The sequence below is a fragment of the Gymnoscopelus microlampas genome (genome assembly GCF_963454915.1).
Source record: "Gymnoscopelus microlampas genome assembly, chromosome: 6".
NCBI lineage: Eukaryota > Metazoa > Chordata > Actinopteri > Myctophiformes > Myctophidae > Gymnoscopelus > Gymnoscopelus microlampas.
The window spans coordinates 37,365,633-37,389,581 of record NC_139943.1 but is presented as its reverse complement, the minus strand read 5'-3'; the positions used below and the strand labels follow the sequence as shown (position 1 = coordinate 37,389,581).

The following is a 23,949-nucleotide window of genomic DNA, read 5'->3' as shown; positions in this document are numbered from 1 at the left end:
CGTGATTGCTGCTGAAGGAGTGGAACACACCGTGCCAGCTACCAAGCTAGCACTCGCACTGTTAGCCTCGAACCAAATCGTTCACCAGAGCAGCATTAACACTCTCGATCGGCTCTCAATCCAATATCATGACATTCACCTGTCAATCAATCTTCCACGCCGAGCTAAGTTTCACTATGCTACAGACACAGGGTGGTGCTGAATGCCATTGTATGTGAGTGGAGTTGAGCAGGGGAGAAATCCCGCTCTGCGTGCGCTCACAAAGCAGTCTTAATGCTCCGCCAACCGCTCACGAAGATTCCCTGCTGCTATGCTCCCAACCGCTCTGTCGCTCACCTTGATTTCAGAATCAGAATCAGTTTTATTTGTCACATCCAGGTGTCGATTGATCTTTCAGTCGGTCCATCCAATGATTTAGTCCCAAACAAGATATCCAAAAGAAAATGACTTTTGGATTGCCATGAGGATCTTTTCTGTGAATCTTATTATCTCTAGGCTATGTTTTGTGCTTATGCTCTCCGGGGATGAAACCTACAGAATTCTGTGATCCCATGGCCTTGGTCCAGTTGGGTGTAAGGAGTAGCATGGCCTTTAGGGGCCACTAGCGGGCTTTTAGACTCATAGTCTTGTTAATCTTTACAGGGCAACAACAAACTACAAAACTGGCCAGGTTGGTTCCCTGTGCATGTTTCCGTGTGTGTGTGTGTGTGTGTGTGTGTGTGTGTGTGTGTGTGTGTGTGTGTGTGTGTGTGTGTGTGTGTGAACATCTTATGAACATTTCTGTAAGGAAACATTTGTTAAATCAAATTATTTGGAGCAATGTCCGTTTTCTGTTTGTCTATCTATTCCTCTCCCCCCTTGGATTACTTTTACTGAAGGAAAAAAAAACTTTCGCTGACTACACCAATAGAAACGATGTCCTTTGTTTTAATTGTTTACCAAAGTACCACTCTAGGACAAAGACTTGAGTCCCCTGAGAGTTGTATATCTCCTCTAGGAAGACCTCCTTCACGTCCAACCCTCTCAGTGTAATGCAGCTTTAAAATAGTCCACAATGCCTTGCGCTGTCCTAGTTCCGAATTCAGTGTTGCCATGTCCGCTTATTATAAGCGACTTTGGGCTTCCTTTTCTGTAAAGTTGCTGGTGTTGGTAGTTTGCGGGTTGCGTTTTTTTGTGGCTTGTTTCTATGTGTAGTTGCTTATTTGGGCTTGTTAGCTAATGTCGTTTAAACCAGTGTTTCTCAAACACTTTCATGTCAAGGACCCCCCCAAATCCACATACCCCCCCATCTGAAAATAATAATTTGTGCCAGCCCCCCCCCCGCCCATATAAGATGTGTGCCGTTAAAATGTTTCAAAAATGTAAAAAATTTAAGTTTTTTTGCCCAAAATCTTTTGTTTATTTTCTTTTCTTTTTTTTAAAAGAAGAAGATCTACAAGCTCTTGTGAGCCTGTAGATCGGCTATTAGTCGCTTCTTTTGGGCTTATTTTCATAGACCCGGCTGCTTATTTCCCTCACAAAACCTGGCAACACTGGTTCCGATGCAATGTATTTACTAGCAGAGAGTAATGAAACGGGGAGAGGGTCATTTTCCGCAGCTTATTGGTCCGACCGCAACGACTAGCGCACATCAGCCAGGACAACACAAACTTTCAGCGAGCGGACCGAAAGAACCGATCATCTTTTCTTTTCTTTTTCTTTACGTTGTTTGTCCTTTGTTCTCATTCTTAATCTTACGGTATTGTCCGACGTTACTTTGCCGCAATTCGTTTAACTGATTTACCCCGGGGCATAAAGCTGCAAGAAGGACAATTTTGGCTTTATGTGAAATTTCCCCTAAGTTCACTTCGGTGAGTTGCATCTGATCAGAGGTAACATAAAGGACGTAAAGGTAAGAGACAGACACTATAGTTGTACATTGTTGTAGTTGGGATCATACTAATACTAACAGGCAGCGAGATAACGGACACATTGTTGCTAGAGAGCAGTTAACTTGGGCTAACCTAACGGAAACCACTACTAACGGTATAACCTATTATTATCGCCATTTCTGTTGCCTTCTCCACTCGCCATCAACAAAACAAGACCTAGGCTGCGTTTTAATACCTGCATTTAAAACCCATTAAGACCGGAAAGCATCGGTCATTTTCGATTTGAACCACTTTAACCATTATTTTATACTTTGTCTTTGGCTATTCAAAAATGGCAGATATACAAGCTCATAGCGCGGCACCTACAGCAATCTTTGAATATACATATTCTTAAAACTTTAACTTTAACTCAAATCTTTGGGGGTCCCTGGAACTAAACTTTGAGATGGGGGTCCGCGGCCAAATACATATCATTTTGGGTGGTCCTTGACATGAAAAAGTTTGAGAACCACTGATATTATAGCAACATAAGTGTTTCAGAAAACTGTTAGGATTTAGAAGACATTTGTAGAATCTGATACTCATACTATGCAGCGTGAGGGTCAACCTGTAGACAGATTTATTCATGGTGACTCTCATCTGTTAAAAGAACATTGGTCAAATGTCTCTGTCTTATACCCGGCGGGATTAATAAGGTCTACATTATTATACCCAGTAGGCTACAGGGCTACTGGCTGTTTGGAAATCAAATTATGCAAGTCAGAAGCATTTGCTGCACTGGAAAAGACCACCTGATTTCATGCTTGTACTATAGGCCTACTATAAACCACTGCAAACTGCTGCTTACATAATGGAGAACTCAGAAACTTGCCCTGGAAATACTTCCAAAGCTTCATTTAGTTGACAACTTTGAGTCCCAGCTGCTGTAAGACATATTGGATTCTATATTTAATGAAACACTGTTAGTGACCAGTAGATTGGTGTCCAACAAAGTAATGTCATGTCCAGGCCTGTGGCCAGAGGCCTCTGTTGGCCCATTAAGTGGTGCTGCCGTGCCTCTGCACTGCTGCAGGAGGCTGCTGCCCGTCCTGTTGGCTCTTCAAAGCTGGCCTGTGAGCAGCGAATATGGCAGGAGAACAAAGGCGGCATTATTGCTGGCTAAACGTGCCGGCCAGATGTTCGAGATCCTGCCAGCACTGACCTCCCGACTGGGGGGAGTCTGCTCCGGAGTCTAATAGTTTAACATCAGCCAGACAGAGTGAGGCTGGCTCCAGGGGCCACTGCAGAGTTTACAGAGACCGATGATGGTGCTGCCTGTAGCGTGACTGGACATGGATTTATCCAGATCTTCAGATTGAGAGGTTGCCTAAAATGTGAGCAAGTGCTTGGCTGTTTGCAGGCACTTCTCTGCCCTCTGCATGTTTTAGGGGACCCTCAGAGGCCAGGATTCAGGGCAGATGAGATGTGTCAAAGGGCTCAGTAGCAGCGTCCATTGTAAGTCTCACTAGAAGTAATAGTTCAGGGGGGTCACAAAATGACAACTTTAATTTGTCATTCATTAGCAATTATCTATATTGGAGGGTAGTAGGTCTTGTCATTTTGTGGAGGCTAATGTAATTGAGGCACTGTGTCCCGAGAGGATGCTGTCATTGTAAAAGGACAGAGGCCTGCTTTGATTACACAATGGAATTCAGTAGATGATCACAGGACATGCTGGTACTTTTTCTTTTTGAGAAATATTCTGTAATTGGATGTTGTTTATTTACTAATTTATTTGTTAGTGACTTTTGAAAAACATTTGTAGTTTACAGTATATTTTGACATTTCTCACACATTACTAATATAATTGTCATTGAATACTAAATTCGGAGTGACTATTTTTCAAAACCGATTTAGTTGGTGAGTGTGACACCGTCGTACGACGAAGTGTGAATTGAGCAAGAGCCCGACAAGATCAGATGGTGGCGGGAACCTTAACTTCCTTATCTTCCAAGTCACAGCCCATTGCCTTCTCACTGGCCAGGAATGCGTCCCCTGGATGTTATCAGTTTCCACACTACAGGATCAAGGCCCATCTGTGGTGATTATAGCCATTGCCATGCACTGGAACATTAACACTTGAGAAAGGACATTGCATACAGACTAGACTGACTGAGGAACTTCTATAAGTAGTCTACCTTCCTACCTCAGAGCCCTGTCAGCTCAACCACCATAGCCCCCTGTAAGCTCAACCACAGGGGTCCAACATACCTGGCTGTTTTGCGTTAAGGCTAATTTAGTCATTTATACCACTGTTGAATGATTAAAAAAAAGTATTTATATATAAGTAAATGAGCCTTTATGGTAGGCCCCTACCTCAACAGCCTCAAGGCGCCTGAGGCCCAACGATTACCCTAGGTTCTTGTGTAGGGACAACACTTGATGGGAGATTTAAAGATGAAAAAAAAATCTGTAGTTTGTTCCAAGAGTTACCACCACCACCAAGCTACCACCACCACAATAAACTAGCGTCTGTGTTTGGCTGCTGACATAGATGTATTTCACAAGAGGTCTGGTACCAATTACAGCCGAGTATAAATTGCTAGTAATTACATGTTACTCCACAGGAAGTGCAATTTGAATTAACATTTTGGATAGAAATAGACAAGGGGGGCTTTAAGAAGCAGTGCAGCACTCCAGGCATTCACAAGTCTGTAAAAAGTCCCCCTTTTTATTCAGTTGAGAGGGGCACTCACTGATAGTTGTGCATGTCACAATCTTACTTTATCTTGGATACTTCATGTTGTGTTAGTGTTGTACAGCTTTCAGTGCCCAACATTTGAGCTGTATTTACTTCTTAATATGACAGATATATTTTAAAGTATGATGTGATGTGAAAGATGTAAGTAATAATTAATTCAAGAATGTTCTAGAACTTCTATTTGTAATGCATCTCTCAACAATGTAAGGAAAGATTAGTCACCAAAAACATTTCCTCTCTTTCTCCTCACTCCCCCTCTAACTTGCATTATGCATACATTTGTTTCTAGTCAGACATACTTGACATGGAGGTACAGTGGAGGTGCATTGATTGTAAAAATACATCTCCCCCAAGGATGAAAATCTCAAGAATATCATGATATTGCTTTAAAGTCGCCCAGCCAGCGCTATGACCCAAATTCACTCTTGCCAATTGTCTATCTGTTGTGTTCCACCTGAGTGAACAATGGTCAGCAGATTGCAAGATGATCCAGGGGGTAACAACATCTATTTATGGAGGTAGTGGTTAGAACATTAGTGTTTTCCTGCTAGATAATTGTCCAGTGATTCCCCATGGGGGCCTTCTCCTGAGAAAGCCTCACATTGTTTTTCTTTTAATGTAATAAATGCCCATTGTTTTCTCTTCAAATTGTAAAACAACATGATGACCCTGCCAGTTCACAGCGAAGAAAGATTTCAGTAAGTACTGGGGGAGTTTTATTTAGCTGAGACTATAAATTATTTTATTCAAGGAAAATATTTGAACAAAGTGTGCAGCAACTTCTATGTTGTTATTGTCACATGCTTACAATACACCCGATGCAACATAGCAGGCAATGGAGTTGTTGAACATAGAGGTTCCTCAACATGGATAAAAAAATACATAAAGACAATTCACAAACAGTAAGAATAAAGGAAAAAAAGCATCACTAAAATCATTTTGCACACACTTCGCACAGCTCCATTAATAATGCCATTTATTTCACAAGGTGTGTGTGTGTGTGTGTGTGTGTGTGTGTGTGTGTGTGTGTGTGTGTGTGTGTGTGTGTGTGTGTGTGTGTGTGTGTGTGTGTGTGTGTGTGTGTGTGTGTGTGTGTGTGTGTGTGTGTGTGTGTGTGTGTGTGTGTGTGTGTGTGTGTGTGTGTGTGTGTGAGGGATCACTGTGTTCACCTATGTGTAGAATGCCCCAGTGAAGCATATGGTAGGTTGTTTACAGCACCCTGTCCCTGCCAACGCACTGGGCTCCTGGAGGCTTGGTTCTTTGGCTCTGGATGACAGGAACAGCTTCACCAGTAGTCCTGAATCTCCCCAGACAGCAGCCAGGTTACTCATTGTTGTTGTGGAACCCACTGTTTAGAGAAACCGTCATCATCCTGGTGGGGGATGGATTAGTAAACTCTGCCCTATTGCTATACCAAGCTCAAATTGAAGCAAACATGTCTTAACTATTAAGTAATTTGGGTTTAAAGGCCATATTTTACTGCATTTCAATATCTTTCAGCCAAAATAGAATACTCAACGATTTCAGCACTTCCCTATGTTACGGACCACTTTCTGGCATAAAATGAGCTACACGAGATCAGGAGAGGAGCTGGCACAGCGAACTATGGCTCTCTGCCACGCTCTCATACCACTGTGCTCGCAATGACCTGCATCATCATTTATACACAATGGATAGGAGCTGCTGGTGTTTTTGTTTGTTAGGTTAATCTTAATAAATATCAAGGTTGCCTTAAGCGCCCTCGGTGAATCCTGAACTGGCCTTGTGAGTTCTTGTTTTTTTGTTTAGTTTTTTTTTACATGTGTTTTAACAGAGCTAGCATCTGATGTCCTCCGTAACACCACCTGGCTTCACAGTATATAGAATGGACCGGAATGTAAACAGTGGTATGCAGAGAGGAGGCGGAGTCTGTGCCATGGTTAACAATTCCTGGTGTACATATGTAAAAAATACAGGACAGTCTGTGTTCACTGGACCTGGAATATATTGTGAATGGGTGTCATCCGTTCTGGATCCCCCATGAATTCAGTTTGGTGATTATCTTCGCTGTCTATATTAGACCAGGGACCGACAAAGACACAGCACTGAAGGAATAACACCAAGCTATCAGTGACCAGGAGAACTGTCACCCACAGAGTGCAAAATATTACCAACATGTCACGTGCAGTTGCAGTATCCAGGGTGACCACACTCTTGATCATTACATACCTTTCCAAGATGGATACAAAACTCTTTGCTGTGCACTGTTTGGAAACTCTAACCACTGCTCCATCGAACTGATACCGTCATACAAGCAGAGGCCTAAAAGAGAGCTGGTCGTTGAGAAGAAGGTCCGAATCTGGTAGGAGTATAAAGACTCTGTGCTAAAGTGTTTTGATGTTTAAGGAGGCCACTGGGAACAATGTCAACGAGCTCTCTGACTCTGTCACTGGTTTTATCAGTAAGTGCATCAATCACATTATAGTCCCTACAAAGACAGTTCGGATCTACCCCAACCAGAAACAGTGGCTTGACAGCGAGGTATGCGTCGCACTACATACATCTTCAGCCTCTCCCTCGCCCAGGCTGTGGTCCCTGCAGGGTTTCAAAATGTCCACCATTGTGCCCGTCCCCAAGAAATCCAAGGTGATATGTCTGAATGACTGGAGACCTGTCGCTCTCACCCCAATAGTCAGTAAATGCTTTGAGAAGCTGGTGAGAGAATACATCTGCTCCATACTACCTGCCTCACTGGACCCATGGCAGTTTGCATACCGTCAAAACGGATCCACCGACGATGCAATTGCCACGGCTCTTCACACCGTCCTGTTGCACATGGATGACAAGAAGCTGAAGGACAAGTATGTGCGTAATCTGCGTATGTTGTTTGTGCACTACAGCTTTCAACACCATTGTCCCAGCAAGACTTGACACAAAGCTTAGAGATGTAGAGATACACCAAGCATGTGCGCCTGGATACTAGACTTCCTGTCGAACCGACACCAGGTGGTGAGAATGGGCAGCATTACGTCTGACACCCTGACCATCAGCACTGGAGCACCCCATGGACGCGTGCTGAGCCTTCTCCTCTACTTCCTGTACACCAATGACTACTCCTGGAGTATTAGCCTGTAGTCCTCCAGTAATGCAGTAATGTATCAATTATATAAGCCCCCACCTCCACCCCCAACCTTCCTCTTGGCTGATCTGCTGTGTCTGTTTTGCATCATTCAGAACCCATCCAGGCCCTGCTATTCTTTCCACAGTCCCTTAAAAAAAAAGGTTAACAAAATGGTGACTGTGTTTTGGGTCACTGCAGAAAAATCTCCTGGAGTGTGTGTGACTCGTCGTCTGTTCCCCTCCATCCCTTACTGCCATTTAAGGGCAAGCTAGGTGAAGTGTGTGTGTGTGTGTGTGTGTGTGTGTGTGTGTGTGTGTGTGTGTGTGTGTGTGTGTGTGTGTGTGTGTGTGTGTGTTAAATATAGCATACAATATGTGTGTGTGTATATATATATATATATATATATATATATACATACATACAACCAGGTGTGTGTGTTTCGTAGGTCAGTCCACACTCACAATAAAATCTGCAGTGTTTGTCTAACTCCGCTAAACTCCACTAGGGATTTTGCTTTGCATTAGACATATAGGTGCACTCAGATAAGCAAACACTGGTATAAATAATACTGCATAACAGTGAAACGGACAGGTTGTTCTCTGGAATAGAAGCCTGGCATGGGGTTCTGCTTTGTCTCTGAAGTGTCTCGCTTGGAGCTCTGCTTATTAATGTTCCTCCATCTACACTATTTAGCAAATCTTTCGGTGCATCACAGGACATGCTGGGCTGTAGAGGATGACATTGAGAATGTGGACAGGGAATATGGGGAGGAGGGGGGTTAAGTGGACATCATTAAGACCTCCTGCCTCAGCACTGTGGTGTGAAGGTTAGCCCCCTAGAAGGCTTTACATATCTGGACAGAGGCCATTCACACGCTCCCAATAGAGTGCACATGGAATGTTGAAAATAAAGTCACACACACACACACACACACACACACACACACACACACACACACACACACACACACACACACACACACACACACACACACACACACACACACTACACAGCTGTAGCTGTAGATAATCTTTGTGTTTCTGTGCTAGTGAGACTGCACTGAAGGTTGCTGGGTCATCTATTTCTTTGCCCACATTGGTTATCTGCTCTCACAAAAGCATCCATTCATTCTTTGTTCCAGGTGGGATGGGGGTGAGGTGACCTGCTGAGATGAAGTTTAATGTTGCAGTGCAAAAATTACCGCACTGCAAGAGTTCTAAACTGAATGCATTTTTTCTGTTACTGCAATGCAAGAGCTTCTACACGGCATTGGGAATCATTACTGCACTGCAAGAGCTTCTAAACTGCATTGTGATTCATTACTGCACTGCAAGAGCTTCTACGCTGCATTATGATTCATTACTGCACTGCAAGAGCTTCTACACTGCATTGGGATTCATTACTGCACTGCAAGAGCTTCTACACTGCATTGGGATTCATTACTGCACTGCAAGAGCTTCTACACTGCATTATGATTCATTACTGCACTGCAAGAGCTTCTACACTGCATTATGATTCATTACTGCACTGCAAGAGCTTCTACACTGCATTGGGATTCATTACTGCACTGCAAGAGCTTCTGCACTGAATTGTGTTTTTACCCAGGAGTATTATTATTTTCTTTTAAACCTTTTGTTACATCAAACTGAAGCAGGTCTACAAGTATATATGTTTTCAGGTTAACCACTTTCAACCTGGCTTACCTATTTTGGGCATGCTATTACTTGTGAAAACTTGCCAAAATAGCGAATATTTTTGCTGCACAAGTATAAAATGGAGCTTGAGTGGTTCATAAATGATCAGCTCTATATGTCTATATGACCATGGGCACAACGTGGTCTCTTGGTTATGAAATTATTTTCTTTTGAGTTTCCAGAAGAGCTTTCCAGAATCTACCACAGAACAAAAGAAATAAACCAGACATCAAAAGCAAGGCCAATGCAGTCCCCGCCCCTTTGTTGTGACCACTTCTGTTCTCATCTCTCTCTCCCTTTAAAAAAAAAAAGACTTCTCCTGCCCCCTCTTTTTCACTCACTTCTCTTCCTGTGCTCTTCCTCTCTATTTCACATAACCAAAGTTTCCTGCTTCTCTCGTCACCGTTTCCTTGCGTTTCTGCTTACAAAAGCAGGAACCTGGCTCGGGAATGTTGTTGGCAGACTCTTCCTGCCACCCCCTTCCACACGCACGCAAACACACACTCGCACGCTCACACACACGTGCCTATTCTTCACAGAGACCATGGCCAGCTGGTCCTGGCATGTGCAATCTATTCCCGACTGTTTGAACCATCCTCTTTTCTCCAACAAAAGTAATATTTTTAGTAATTCCCACTGTTCATTTTGTCTAGCATAGGCTTGTTTTCAAGCCCTTGTAATAAACCTACCAGTTCCTGTTCTGGCTGCTAATAGTTTTACTAGTAGGCATCAATGCAGGACCGTCTGTGTATATAAAGACAATCATCATTGGCCTTGGCAAGTGAACCATGTAAACTCTGTCCTCGGAGCACATGCCCCTCCTGACCAGCTCTTTTCCTGTTTTCCCAGTGCTCATCCTCATCTGCTAATCAAGAGGGGGCCCCATCTGCCCTGCGCCACCGGAGCCTCCAGGAATGACGGAGGCAACACACCGTGACTGCTGGCCACCTCGCACCTGACCCGACATGGAGCTCAAAGTCTGGGTGGATGGGGTCCAAAGGGTCGTGTGCGGGGTCACCGAGGCAACCACCTGCCAGGAAGTGGTGATCGCTCTGGCCCAGGCAATAGGTAAGTTCATCCTCCATGAGGAAGTTGCAAGCAGCACCTGGAGACACAAGCTGTCACTTTTCTGTAATAACAGACCAAAAGGACTGGATCTATTGTCTGATCACTAAGGAATCTATAATAAACCGACAGACTTACTACACAGTGAAATCCATATGCACTGGCGATTTTACTTTGTATAATGGGTCTTTCGCAGTATATCCTGTATCTTGTTTATCTTGTGTGGGTGAGAGAAGCATGCTTGCTACGAGCAACCTGCAAAATGTTCTTTCTTGTGCATGCTCATTCCTATAATTTGTGTCGCAAATCAAAGGGTCCCAACATTTTTCATGCTAGAAAATTCTTCACCAAAACCGACATGAAAGATAAATACCTTTTTTAAAGGCATAGTATGTACAGACAATATTTTCTTTTTTTACCAAATGTTCCCCTCTATACCAGCAGTCATCAGCCACTGAAGTAGTATGGTGGTGTTTACATGCCGAAACACATTGCTCTCTTGCTGTATTTTGGTGTTTTCACTGTTCAATCTGGGAACCCATTCGGTAAAAAAAAGAAATCTGTCGTGAGAGAGAATAGAGATGCTAGAGATGTCTAGCAAAACAAACAGTGAAAATACCAAAATACAGTCAGAGGGCAATGTGTTTCTGCAGGTCAACACCACCACACACATACTCCAGTGGCTGATAGCTGCTGGTATAGGAGGAAATAATGGGTAAAAATGTTATTTATTGTTTAGTTATGTAAACACAGAACACATACACTCTGGGCGATCCGATAGCTGAGTGGTTGGGGGCATACCACATGGGCACAAAATGCCTTCTTCAGCGTGTCCCTGGTGACTCCCGGCCAAATAGACTGTGTGTCATTCCCCTGCTCTCTGTAATTGGTTGGTTCTGTTTTGATCATCACACATATTACTGAAATGTTTTGACACAGATATTTATATGTTACTTTTCACATTGAACAATGCCAAATATGGCAAGGAAGGTGGAATCACTCACCAAGAAATACAGTACTTATTGTGTCTGAGTCAGCTGACCTCCATTAAACAATACGAATATGAACTTAAACTCAAAAATCTGCATACTGCGTTTATAACCAAAAAAAAGAGAAGGTCGTAGTCAGAAGCTGCCTTCGGTGCCTGCATAGAATCTAAAGCCCTATTCCGTATATGCAGTAAAGGGAGCAGTAGAGCAGACTGAATTGACATCACATCCCACAAAGCGTAGGGCAGGAGGAGGGAAAGTCTGACTCATCCTTCTTCTTGCCAAGCGGAGAAATCAGAGCCACCGAGCCCCTTCCTCTCCTGCCTTTCATTTTGTCTTTAGGGAAAATGTACAAGATGTCTGACAATGAGGCATCCGGTACCAGTTGGGTACTTCAAAGCCTGTGTTTATACCAATAAATGGCAACAAGTGTTTCTGTTCATAATTCTCCTATATATATATATATATATATATATATATGTATGTGGGGTGCATTTTGGATTCTTTCCAAAAGAAAATCGTTATCCATAACCTCAGAATAAAAGTTGAATTTGTAGTTTATAATTTTCATATTCATCCTGGTGTATTCTTTCCAGGCCGCACTGGGAGATACACTCTGGTAGAGAAATGGCGAGACTCGGAGCGCCACCTGGCCCCGCACGAGAGCCCCGTGGCTTCTCTCAACACCTGGGGCCAATATGCGGGCGACGTACAGCTGATACTGCACCGCACGGGCCCCTCCCTGACCGAGCGCCCCCCATCAGAGGGCCCCCCCATCATGAGGGGCCCCGAGCGCGGACTGCATCGGCAGAGTCTCCCACCTCTGGCGAAGCTCCGACACCCCAGTGACCACTCCCTTCGTCGCCGCGAGCCCCGCCGCAAGTCCCTCACCTTCACCGGAGGGCCGCGGGGCCTCAGGGACATCTTGAGTGGAGGTAGGCTCGGAGAGGCCGAGGCAAAACGGAGGCTCCTCCTGGGGAACGGCGGCGGCCAGTACCATGCGGGAGGGGCGTCCTCGGTGCCCGTGTCCCCCACCATGTGGGCCTGTCGCATGGAAGACCTGGTCAGACTGGTGGGCCTGCAGCGGGAGACCCTCAACGTGCTGGAGAAGAGGCTGGAGGACTATGAGGCGGAGCTGCAGGCCTGGGCAGAGTTACGCGTTGGACGAGGCGGAGCCGCTTTGGGCGGAGGGGACGCGGGCGGAGGAGGAGGTCTGATGGAGGAGATCCTTCGGCTGGAGAGACGTCTGCGGAAGAACGAGGTGGAGATGGAGGAGGAGGAGTTCTGGGCCAGCGAGCTGCAGATTGAGCTGGAGAGTGAGAGACAGCTGGAGGAAAGACTGCAGGAGCTACATGGACGCCTGCAGGGCTGCGAGCTGGAGATGGAGGAGAAAATCGCGCTGGTGCAGGTGTGCTGTTTGTTTGTTGAGTTCAATTCGTTATTTGAGCTGGAAGGCTCTTTGGCATGAGATCAGGAGCTCGGATACTTGTGTATTTATGTGCTCGGATAAGTGTATTTTTGTAGAATGTCTTGGAAATGTTCCTCACTTAAGACAGATATATAGATAGATATAGATATTTTTGGTTATTTATGGTGTCCAGGATGAGCCCTGTCTGTGGAATCCAATCTGGGGAGGGCATGGATTCATGTAAACACAGGACACCACATTTGGTTTATTGATGGCTGCAAGGCCATGAGTAGCAACTTTGCTCCTGTATGGGAAGCATACTTTACCAAGAGTGTTGCTAGACTTAAGCACCCCCATCCCTGACAATTTTAAGTTAACTTAAAATCAGTGACTGCATCTTTATTAGGGAGGTCATTATCTGGAGAGATAACTGTATATCGTTGCTGTCCGGCAGGAACCAGCTAACTGCATTTTCCCCATAAATCAGTGGTATTGAACACCCTTTACTTACGTCTGTGTTGGTAAAAAAAATATTGAACCAATGAAAAGTGTTAAAAAGTGCTTCTGGCAAAAGCAGCTAACTCCATTGGATCCTCAAACTTTCTGCTAAACCAGCTTACTCCAGCAAAGGGGGTGGAGTTAGCTGGTTTTGGTGACTCCAGGCTCCACCCCCTTTTGACCTCCAACCTCATTGTGAGCTTAGAGGTCCATTCAGCTGTTCTTATCAATGATGAACAAAACCTCCTAACTCCTTTTTTGTTTAGTTTTTTTCATTTCCTGAAAAATGAACATTTTGGAGTTAGCTGGTTCCTGCTGGACAGCAGAGATATCATAAATACTAAAACTTAATAACTAAACTTATCAACAAAGGAATGCAACACACAGTCATGTCAGGCCACACAAAAAGGGAAAATAAAAATTCTAATTTCTTCATGGAAGTTTTTGATGGTGGCAGTGAAAGATGAGGATTATATAAGGGGTTTTTACGTATTTTACCCTACTGTACAGTACTATAAGTACTATAAGCCCTTTCTAACCAATTTCTCCTCTGTGCCTGGGACATTGCTTGCTCCTCACCCATCGACAGAAGAATTCATTTAACTAAAAGTTGGATAAAAGGGGAATTAAAATAAATAGAGATGAGCAGAACGGCTTACATTTAACCATCTGCACCCATAACAATGTCTGCCAGTGACTTGTGGGTGAAATAATGTTGTAGTGTCACATAATGTAGCCTTAGATAAGAGGAGGAGACAAAGCAGGGACTGGAAACCTGTCTATGCTTGTTGTCACACACAGACCAAATGACAAATAATTTGATAGACGCTGTTTGTCTGTGTGTCTTCTCAGGGCGTGGAGGCAGGCCTACAGGAGGAGAGGCTCCAGAGGGAGAGGCAGGAGACCCAGTGGGTCAGCGAGGCAGAGGCCAGAGCCCAGGTCCTCAGGGTGAAGGCAGAGCTCAAAGCCCAGGAGAGACAGGCCGTCCAGCTGGAGAGCAGCTGCAGAGCAGTGGACCGATCACTGGGACAAAGTAGCAAGAGATTGCAGGTGAGAGACGCACGCACACATGCACACACACACACACACACACACACTAAATCCTAACAGGTTTCTGAAAAACGTATGTTGCTATAGGGTTAGGTTCTCAAACTTTTTCATCTCAAGGGCCCCCAAAATGATATGTATTTGGCCGCGGACCCCCATCTCAAAATGTGTTGATCCAGGGACCCCCCAGAAGCAAAGATTCGAGTTAAAAAAAATTGCTTTAAAATATATATATATTCAAAGATTTGCGCACATTTTCAAAGATTTTTCAAAAATAGCAGATCTACAAGCTCATAGAGTTTGTATATCTGCTATTTTTGAATAGCCTAAGTATAAAATAATGGAAGTTACTGTTTATCAGCGTCCTCGCTCATTGTTCTGTGATTGACAGTGTAGGTTGGCCAATCAGGTGGAACCCGAGTGAACCCGAATGGGGCCGAGTGCAGCCGACAAAAATGGAACCAGCCGCCATTGACATTCTGTCCACTGTTTTCATCTCTCTTTCAAAACGTTCTCAAATGTCTTTTTTGAGGCACGGAATTTACTTTTAAGATATCGTTCGGATAGAATTTAGTTGTTTAACTTCATGTATGTGGTCAATTAATCATGACAGAGCCTATTTAAAAATAAAAAATCAGAGAACCGGCAGGGGTGGGCACTGGGCAGTGACACGCATGTATCCGAATAAAGCAACCTATTTTCGGCATGGCCCTTTCAAAAGTCCCCTTGCACCTCACGTTGTCTGGTGGTCGGGGAAACGAACTGCTGATTGGCTGAAGGGGAACGAACTGCTGATGAGTGGCTGTATTTTGTCTCCCTGCTCTTCTATTGAGACATTTAGATCGTGTCAAAGGTCATGTCTCACCTAGACACAGGATCTGACTCTATTAGCTCAATGTCATAGCAAAATGTCAGCACTTGCGTAGGAAACCGGGTTCTAATCCAGGGTAGAAGAGGAAAGTTACATAGTGCAGCTTTAACCCTTGTGTTAAATGTTTGTAAATGTTACAATGCTAATGTATGAGAATTTCAGTTAAATACATACAGACACAGACACATTTGAGCAATATTTTTCTTCAAAGCAAAATTAGTTTTTTCGATGGGCCACAGTACATTTAATTGAAAGGGAGGGGATTAATACAGTGTAATACCGTAAACCATGGTAATTCGCTAGATACCGTACTATACACTGTGACATTTCATACCGTTGCATCCCTAATGCACAGAAAGAAAAGACTCCCGTACACTGTCTTCAAATGCCAGAAAAATATTTTATCTTAAGATAACCTGATGAAGGTCTAATAAACCAAAACGTTGTTGTATTCCCATTCAATCTTTTTCTTGCATTTGAAGACAGTATGCCAGAGTTTTTTCTATCAGTACGTTGGGGCCCTTGTCTGGTCTTCTCCTTCGCACCTGTCACCTTTGTAGGTGTGCAGAAGACTTGCTTTTTTTTTTATCCCTAATGCACACACACAGTTTTTCCTCATACGTTTACAACATAAAAGTATTATAAATGCCAGATGTGTTTTATTTTATCTCAAATAATGATATAGTGAAAATCCTGCTGCTCTCAAGTGACTTTGTAAACATGGTGATAGAGCAAGCAGCTCTTTTGATGTGATATTTAATCTTAAAGGTCAAGACTACCTGTACATCTAGGAAAAATCAATAAAACACAAAATGATCACTTTGTGCCTCATTGATTTTCCCAGCTTCCATTTTGATTTGCCCTCGTGTGTTTCCCATTTGTCATTCTGTGTGTTGCATGCACATCACTGTCAAGAAATCAGTTTTTAATAACCATGGCAAAAAAAAACAACCTTTCAACACTCAAGGTTAATAACAGAGGGAAGACAGACTGGAATATTTTGACTCATTCTCAACTTGGACGGTGTCATAGATGTTTAATGGCACATACTGTACTTTAAATACCTTTATTGATATGGTCAACCAGTAGGTGTCCTACCCAACAACAGGGTCTAAATGTTCAAATGGAAGAGAAGGGAGTCCAACTCCAACCACTGCAGTTAGTTATGTTATATCAACATACCCGACCATACAGATTGGTTAAAATAAAGTTTTATTCAATAAAATATGTCCAGGATTGTAACATTAAAGCTGACACACCATAGCTTGCAACTCTCTCGATGCGGGCTTCTAGTGTCAACTCCTACACCGAATGAACCGCATAGGCAATAGCTACCAAGTCAAAGAATATCAGGAGGTTGTACATTAAAGATATATTTAAAAACAAAGTATTTATCATCTCACAACAGCGTCTATTTTTAGTGGCACTCACAACATTTTTGGACGGCTAGTGAGAGAAAGCCAAGTTCATGATGCTTTGCATAAAATAAAATAAAGAAGATGAAAAAAACTAAACGAGTCACACAAACACAAAACAACGCAGCTTTAACAAACCAATGCTCTGTTACATAATCCACAACAATGCAAGTACAATGCCGTAAAATCCTTGCAAAAAAAGGTTTTCATTTCTACACTGAGGATTTTACTGTGTAAATCCCTTTTAAATCTGCAGTCAGTTGTTGTTGGTTCTGCTGATCCGTAATGGCTTCTGTCTGTGTGAAGGACATGCAGCATGACTTGGAACAACTGACCAAGGAGCTGAGGCAGGTGAATCTGCAGCAATTCATCCAGCAGACTGGCACCAAGGTCACAGTGCTGCCAGCTGAACCCTCTGAGGATGACAGCACCCACGCTAGTCAGACCATAGGTACTGTCTTTTTACATGTTTTTAATATTGACATGTATCCTACCTCAATAATTCAGGGAAGGTGAAATTCTAAACTGTATATTCTGTATCAGTGATTCTCAAAGTGGGGTGTGGAGACCCCCAGGGGTCCTTTAAGGTGACTCTCCATCAAACAGACTAGTTCAGACTACTTCAGACTGCAACAGACTGGTAGTCGGTTGGCAAAAGTTGGCATTTAGTTCAGCATAAGCAGTCGGCCGATGCGCACATTGTTGTGCTAATGTGTTTAGAACTGGCAGGCTGGACTGCCAGTGTTGCCAGGTCTGCGTATTATAAGCGACTTTGGGCTTGTTTCCCTGCAAAGTCGCTGGTAAATAGGGATGTTCCCAGCGTTTTGTCTTCACTGATGTGCAGTGGTGTAAAGTAACTAAGTACATTTACTCAAGTACTGTACTTAAGTACAATTTTGAGGTACTTTTACTTTACTGCAGTATTTCCAATTGTCTATACTTTTACTGCTCTACTCCACTACATCTCAGAGGCAAATATTGTACTTTTACTCCACTACAATTATTTGAACATTTTACTTACTAGTTACTTTGCAGATATAAATCATTACATTATAAAACATACTGTACATTAACCACTTTAGCCATATTTTATACCAAGGCCATTTGAAAATAGCCGATCTACAATCTCACAATGTGTCGCATATCGACACGTTGCTTGTAGATCTGCTATTTTCAAACATTTTGGTACCATTACTTTTGGTACTTTAAGCACATTTTGATAACAATACTTTAGTACTTTGACTTTTTTTGAATTCCGGACTTTTAATTGTAACAGACTCAAGAGTATATCTACATTGCAGTATTGATACTTTTACTTAAGTAAAACATTTGAGTACTTTTTCCATCACTGCTGACGTGTACACGCCATTTTTTTAAATGAAATTAACAACCAGAAAATAGCCAAAACTGAGCACATTTCGATCTATAAGGCCAAATCTAATTTGAAAAATATATTAAGAGTATATGAAAGCCATTCAAAATGTTTATACTATTGGAATCTTACACACCTGCTCCCAAATAATGAATTACATCACATTACGCAAACATAGGTTTTCGTAGACCTGGTCGCTGATTTCACTCACACAATCTGGCAACCTCAAAGGCAGCGTTGCAGAGTGGCTCTGCAGCGTTGATCAAACCTTTACCCCTAGCTCTCCCCCCTCTTTTCTATCCGACGGTTCTAACAGTCGGTGCAAGAACTGAACATGTGGGGTTCCCCCGAGTCGGCCGAAAAGGTCCCGACGGACCACCCGACGGACCCCTAACCGACTGAACAACGATATCCAACGCTTCCCGACGCTGCGTCGGGCCAAAATCGGTGCGGTGGAAAACTACCTTTAGGCTGTTCCAGGGGGTCCACAGCTAGATTAGTTCATATAGCATCAAAATCAGTTTAACCACTTTACCCTACATACTATTTGGAAATAGCCGATCTACAAGCTCACAACTCTCACAATCTTTTATTTTTTAAAGTTGAAATTTTAACAACATATCTTGCATGGGTGTCCCTGGCACAAAGTATTTTCAGATGGGGGTCCGCAACCAAATCCCTGACTGGAAAAAGTTTGAGAAGCTCTGTTCTATATATTTCCTCTGTTGCAAATTAATCATACATAATCTTTTTCTCTGTATATGTTCTATATAAAGTTCAAGTTGTCTGTGGCGGTGTGTGCTTGTCAGTGAGCCTGGATTCCAAATATGGACATGCCCGACGTCAGCGCAAATCTAGGCTACGGTTGACACATCGGCGCAAATCACTGTTGTTAGGCAATTGTTTCTGTTATGCGTGACACCAGAGCTGAGGGAGGGAGAGAGCCTATTTTACCTTGTATTCTTGTATTCTACTATATACAAACTTTACGACTACAACCGTGACTACAACTTTGTACCATTGAGCCAGCTATCTCTCTCTGCTGGCATTCTCTCTGCCGGTGTGTGGAGACTGTCGTCAGGGCAACCAACCGTCCGTCCAGGCTATGGGACTGCGACCGCTTCTGCTCTTTATTTTGTAGACACACGTAACAGACTCAGAGCCCATAGGCCGTGGCAAAAATGCAGATAAACAGCTTAAATTTGGGAAAAGTGTCCAGGGTCAATGCCTGCGTGCAAGTTCAGATCGATTGTTCAAGCCATTGAGGAGAAAAATGGATGAGGACAGAACGACTGACAGAGGTTTCCTCATTTTATAGTAAGTGCTAACTAAGTAGGGTGTATATTTTCTATATATCCTTCCTCAGTATCCCCGGAAAAGTGCAATTCTAAATTGTCCCTTAATTAATTATACTGTGTATACCCATGTTTTTGTATAGGTAAAAAAGAAAATCACTACTGTATAACTTAGCACACTCTTAAAGTTAAATGAGTTAAATGAACACTGATGTTACAGTCAGTGTAAAGTCACAGGCCCCTCCATGCTGCAGTAGTAGAGCATTGGCCCACCAGAGGGCCTATATATGGTGTCCTACATATGGCTCATATGTATGAATCAGCTATTTCTGCTGAAGAGATTATGTTTAGAGGGAAAAAGGAGGGCTGGAGAGAAGTCAAACTGTGTATAGGGAAATATGTAGGCTTTTAAATGGTAAAATCTCACTTGCCCAGACAGGTATTACAATGTAATCACATTAGCCAGTATGTAAGAGGTACAGGCTATTTGCACTCATTTTCTGTACATTAGTCAGATCCACCAGTTCCACCAAAGCTTTTTAAGTTATTTTTTTATGCCTTGTGGCCCGACAGCCTTGCAGAGACACTATGACTCAGTGAGAGAGAGGGGGGGGGGGGGTGTAGGGTGAGAGAAGATAGTTGAACGAGTATAGTGTCTGTCCCGCCCCCTTCTAGTGGTACTTATGGTCTCCATGCCAACCGCTGCCTGGATACAGGCGGCCTCAGCGTCATTCAGTCAGCCTAGCTCTCTCTGTCCATCATTCCATTCCCCCCTTCATTCTCTGTCCGCCACATGCTCAGCAGTTTCTGCCTGACAGGCCTGTGAACCACAGACCTGTCGGTTTAGAGGTGACTGTCGAGACAGCTGTGGCTCAGAACACTGACCACTGGGAAAGCTGTCTAAATACTCTACAGAACGCTGAATGCCTAATTTATGCCTAATCGAGCAACGTGTTCTTACAACAAAGTATACATTAATTAGGCAAGCCATTGTACATTCTTCTAGTTGGATGATGGAAACTTTTCGAATAACAAAGAGAAACTGAGTGGAGAAATGTGCTCAATGTGCTCAGTTTATGTCTGGCAGCATGTGCAAAGAAAAAGCACTTAATGGTTTTATAGACTGAAATTGGCTTTGCTAATATTTCTAACACACCAATCTGCAATGTATTCCATTTTCCCCACAAAGCCTGTCCAGATATCTTTCCCAAAATATTTTTATGACTTCTGTATGACCATGTGTTCCATTATTACATCATTCACAGTTGCAGGTCTCTTTATTAGACCTCATGGTAATGGTTTTCCATTATGAAAAGTAATGGATTTAGTGTTTAGTGTCCTTGTAATAACCTCCCTTTGGCCATTACTGACTGTTGTGTGGCTCAACACTGACGCCTGGTGGACTGAGCTCACATAACACCGCTCATCAAGAATTATTATTTACATCTGAAATGCATTATTGTTTAATCAGGGATGATTCATTGATATTAATTTAATGGACGTTTATTGAGTGATTTAAAAAGAAAACTCATTCTATAAAAGAGACAAATAACATAGAAACAATATAGATACAGAATACAGACAATTAGGAAGGGAGAACCATGCAACGTTGTGGTGATTATTTATACAATTTCCTTTTTTGCAGAATTAGTTCCCCTCTCCGGCTCCCTGAAACGTCCAGTCTCATCACACCCGATGCCTGGTCACCTGCGGGTCCTCCATAGCCCTCTGACCTCCGGCCTAAACCCAGAGGGGATCTACGTCTGAAGAACAACCACACCACAGCAGTTGGCGGAGGGGAGGGAACTTCTGTTAATTAGGTTAGAGGTGCAACAGTAAATCGAGCTAATCAATCAATCAATCAATTTAATCGTTAAAAAGAATATATACCAAAGTGAGCTTGTCGATCGGCTATTTTCTGTATTTTTGCACAACACCGTTGTACTACAAAGTAGAAAGTAGGGCTTAAGTCGGTAATCAGACTCAATGATTTAGTCAGACTCAAAGTAGTTGACAGAATGATTGCTAAGAAAATAATTGATTGTTGCAGCCCTAATCTGGGTTCCCTTCCCTCCTTCCTTCCTTCTTACTTCCCTTTGTCTGTCTGGACTCTCCAGCGACACAGGATACCTCAGTAGCACTTCTATCCTATGCACTGTTTTTCCTCACTTAGCTTTGATCTGTTACGGGAGATTTTTTATAAACGGTAGCAGCAGCCTATGTTAAACCAGCGGTTCAGACAGCCCTGAGCGTGGGCGGGCAAACACACAAAGGAAGGAACTTTCTCTCCGGCCTTTTGGCTGGAAGCCACACAGAGCACTTGGTGGGCGGTCAGACGGCGGCGGTAGCTAGGACTGTTCTTTTTTTTTTACTGTGACCAAACTGCACCCACAGCAGCATCTTGTGCACAGCAGCATCATTTGCCACAGCATGGGTGGTAAGTCTTTGGAAATGTTGGGACCTACAGAGTCATCCCGCAGTCTTTGACATGCCTTTCAAACATACCCAGTAAAATCCTAAGTGTTCATTTAACTCATGAGAGTGTACAAATGTAACCAAATGGACCCGTAAGGGTTCATTTGGTTACATTTGTTCACTCTTGAGTTACGAATGGATCAAATTAAGGATTTTACTGCGTATCCACTCACTGTATTTTTATTCCCACTCTTCTGTAACTGCTGAATGATTGGTATCGGTTTTATCAGTAGCATCATGATCGAAAACAGTTGCATTTTGAACGATACTCCTCATTAGAATGTCGCTCAGTGAAGCTATGAACTGAATCTCAGAAAATCTCAAGCGATTCTCTCATGAATACATTTTTATCCAGCTTAATGACTAGATTGTATGTCGGCAGTGAATGCTGTGCTTGTTCCTATGAACTAGATTTATCTCGCGTCGTATTCTTTTAGCTCTTTCTCCTCCCTACACGTTATAAACTATGCACAAAATGTTTAATAGTTTTGTTACCGAAGAATGTTATATCCGCTGTCTACAAGTATTGAAATGGTGTCATATTGTAAATATGTTTTCTTACTCTTTTGTTTTTATTTACTGAATTATTTTGCTATTTTATTACGAAGCACGCCATTCGCAATTACAAGAATGTGGTGTCTTCGATCCAGCAGTATCACCCACGCAATGAAACCGTGCTATTTTTCTCTATTATCTTGGTTGTTTTTAAAGATGATAATACAGTATATTTTTGCGAAATGGTTTTTTGCTTGTTCACCTGTATGGATAGGCGGCCAAAGAATGTATAGGGTCTTGTTGCATGTTTGTATCAGTGATATAGCCATATCTGGATGTTCAGGGCAGCTACACAGCAGTAGATTAGTTGTTTGTTAGTGCTGAAGACATGGGTGCTATCACTTCTTTGATAACCTCAGCTATACTGCGTATGTGAGGGGAAAACCTTTTTAGTTTTAGAGAAATCGATAAAAGGGACTTCATGTGTACAGAGTCTCAGTGAAACCCCTCTTTGGTTCTAATAAATCAATTGATGTCTGTAATTCAGCTGCTAATCACATTAATAAGTGCCTTGTATTCATGCTTGTGGGTACACAACAGTTAGTGTAGTATACAAATGTACAGTCAGTAAAGCTTTACCAGAGTCATTGGAGTTATGACCATGCTCAGCTTAGAGTAGTGTTTCCCAAACGTTTTCAGCTCCAGACCCAAAAGAGAACTGTGACCCAAACTTACAAAAATGCATTATGGATTAACCAATTATGCCCTATTTTAAGAATAGTTTAAATACTACACACGTCACATCACTATGCATTATGAGCTTGTAGAACTGCTATTTTAACTATTTAAAAATGTTTTTAAATAGTGGGAAAATGGGGGGGAAATGTTTTTGTAAGAAAGTAAAACAATAAGAAAGGGGTGGGGGTATTTACTCGTTTGGGAAACACTGGTTTAGAGTGTGAGTGAGGTATGTTGGTAGATGTCACCATTTCACTTTGCAGAGAGAGAAATGGAGATAGCATGGCAACAAAGAGGAACCTATTTGTAATTGTCTTTTCAAAAACTCCTTATCTGATACTACAGTAGATTTGTACAAAAAAGATTATTATTAATAGCACCTTTCACTTTGTTACTGTATTATTGTTGCCATAATATGTGCTGTGAAGTGCTTTTATTAGTGACATTTATTGCAGACTGATTTCATTGTCACACAGCACATATAGTTGCTATTTTGAAGCACCCAGGATGAAATGGGTGGTTGCTATATTAGTAAGTAATCACTCGTTTCCACCCTGGGATGAGAAATATCTGTGGTCAGTGTTTACAACTGTATGTGTCCTGTGCACTCCTTAAAGATGTCCACTGTACATACCTGTTTGTTTGTTTCTTTCCTGCCTTAATTTACAGCAAAGTATTGAGAGATGTCTTGCTAGATCTGGCTGCTGGTATGACATGGATTGCATGATTCAATAAACCAATTAATAAAAATGTTATGCCTCACGGGTGTTAAGTGTGATGAAGTACGTTGAGGCTGCACTGTGTATGGTTTGGGAAGGAATTTACACTGAAAAATCCCGAGATTGAAAAATAAGCGTTTTATAGTGTTTTGTGTGC

At 42.6% G+C, this 23,949-nt stretch overlaps 1 protein-coding gene across 2 annotated transcripts; it reads left to right on the top strand.

Moving 5' to 3' along the window:
• The first annotated feature begins 1,564 nt into the window (after positions 1 to 1,564).
• Positions 1,565 to 23,805, top strand: rassf8a (Ras association domain family member 8a). Of its 2 annotated transcripts, none has more exons than XM_084061039.1 (6): positions 1,565 to 1,891; positions 10,280 to 10,473; positions 12,056 to 12,867; positions 14,218 to 14,415; positions 17,005 to 17,149; positions 21,011 to 23,805. In XM_084061039.1, the coding sequence occupies exons 2-6, from the start codon at positions 10,371 to 10,373 to the stop codon at positions 21,130 to 21,132; spliced, it is 1,380 nt and encodes a 459-aa protein (XP_083917165.1). In that variant the 5' UTR covers positions 1,565 to 1,891; positions 10,280 to 10,370; the 3' UTR covers positions 21,133 to 23,805. The 2 variants fall into 2 exon arrangements, with proteins under 2 accessions (XP_083917165.1, XP_083917164.1); XM_084061038.1 differs by having other exon boundaries at positions 10,255 to 10,473.
• The last annotated feature ends 144 nt before the right edge of the window (positions 23,806 to 23,949 follow it).

Coding starts and splice junctions, on each gene's coding strand:
- rassf8a (XM_084061039.1), top strand. CDS start 10,371: ATGGAGCTCAAAGTCTGGGTGGATGGGGTCCAAAGGGTCGTGTGCGGG. Junction 10,474..12,055: donor CGCTCTGGCCCAGGCAATAG/GTAAGTTCATCC, acceptor TATTCTTTCCAG/GCCGCACTGGGAGATACACT. Junction 12,868..14,217: donor AGAAAATCGCGCTGGTGCAG/GTGTGCTGTTTG, acceptor GTGTCTTCTCAG/GGCGTGGAGGCAGGCCTACA.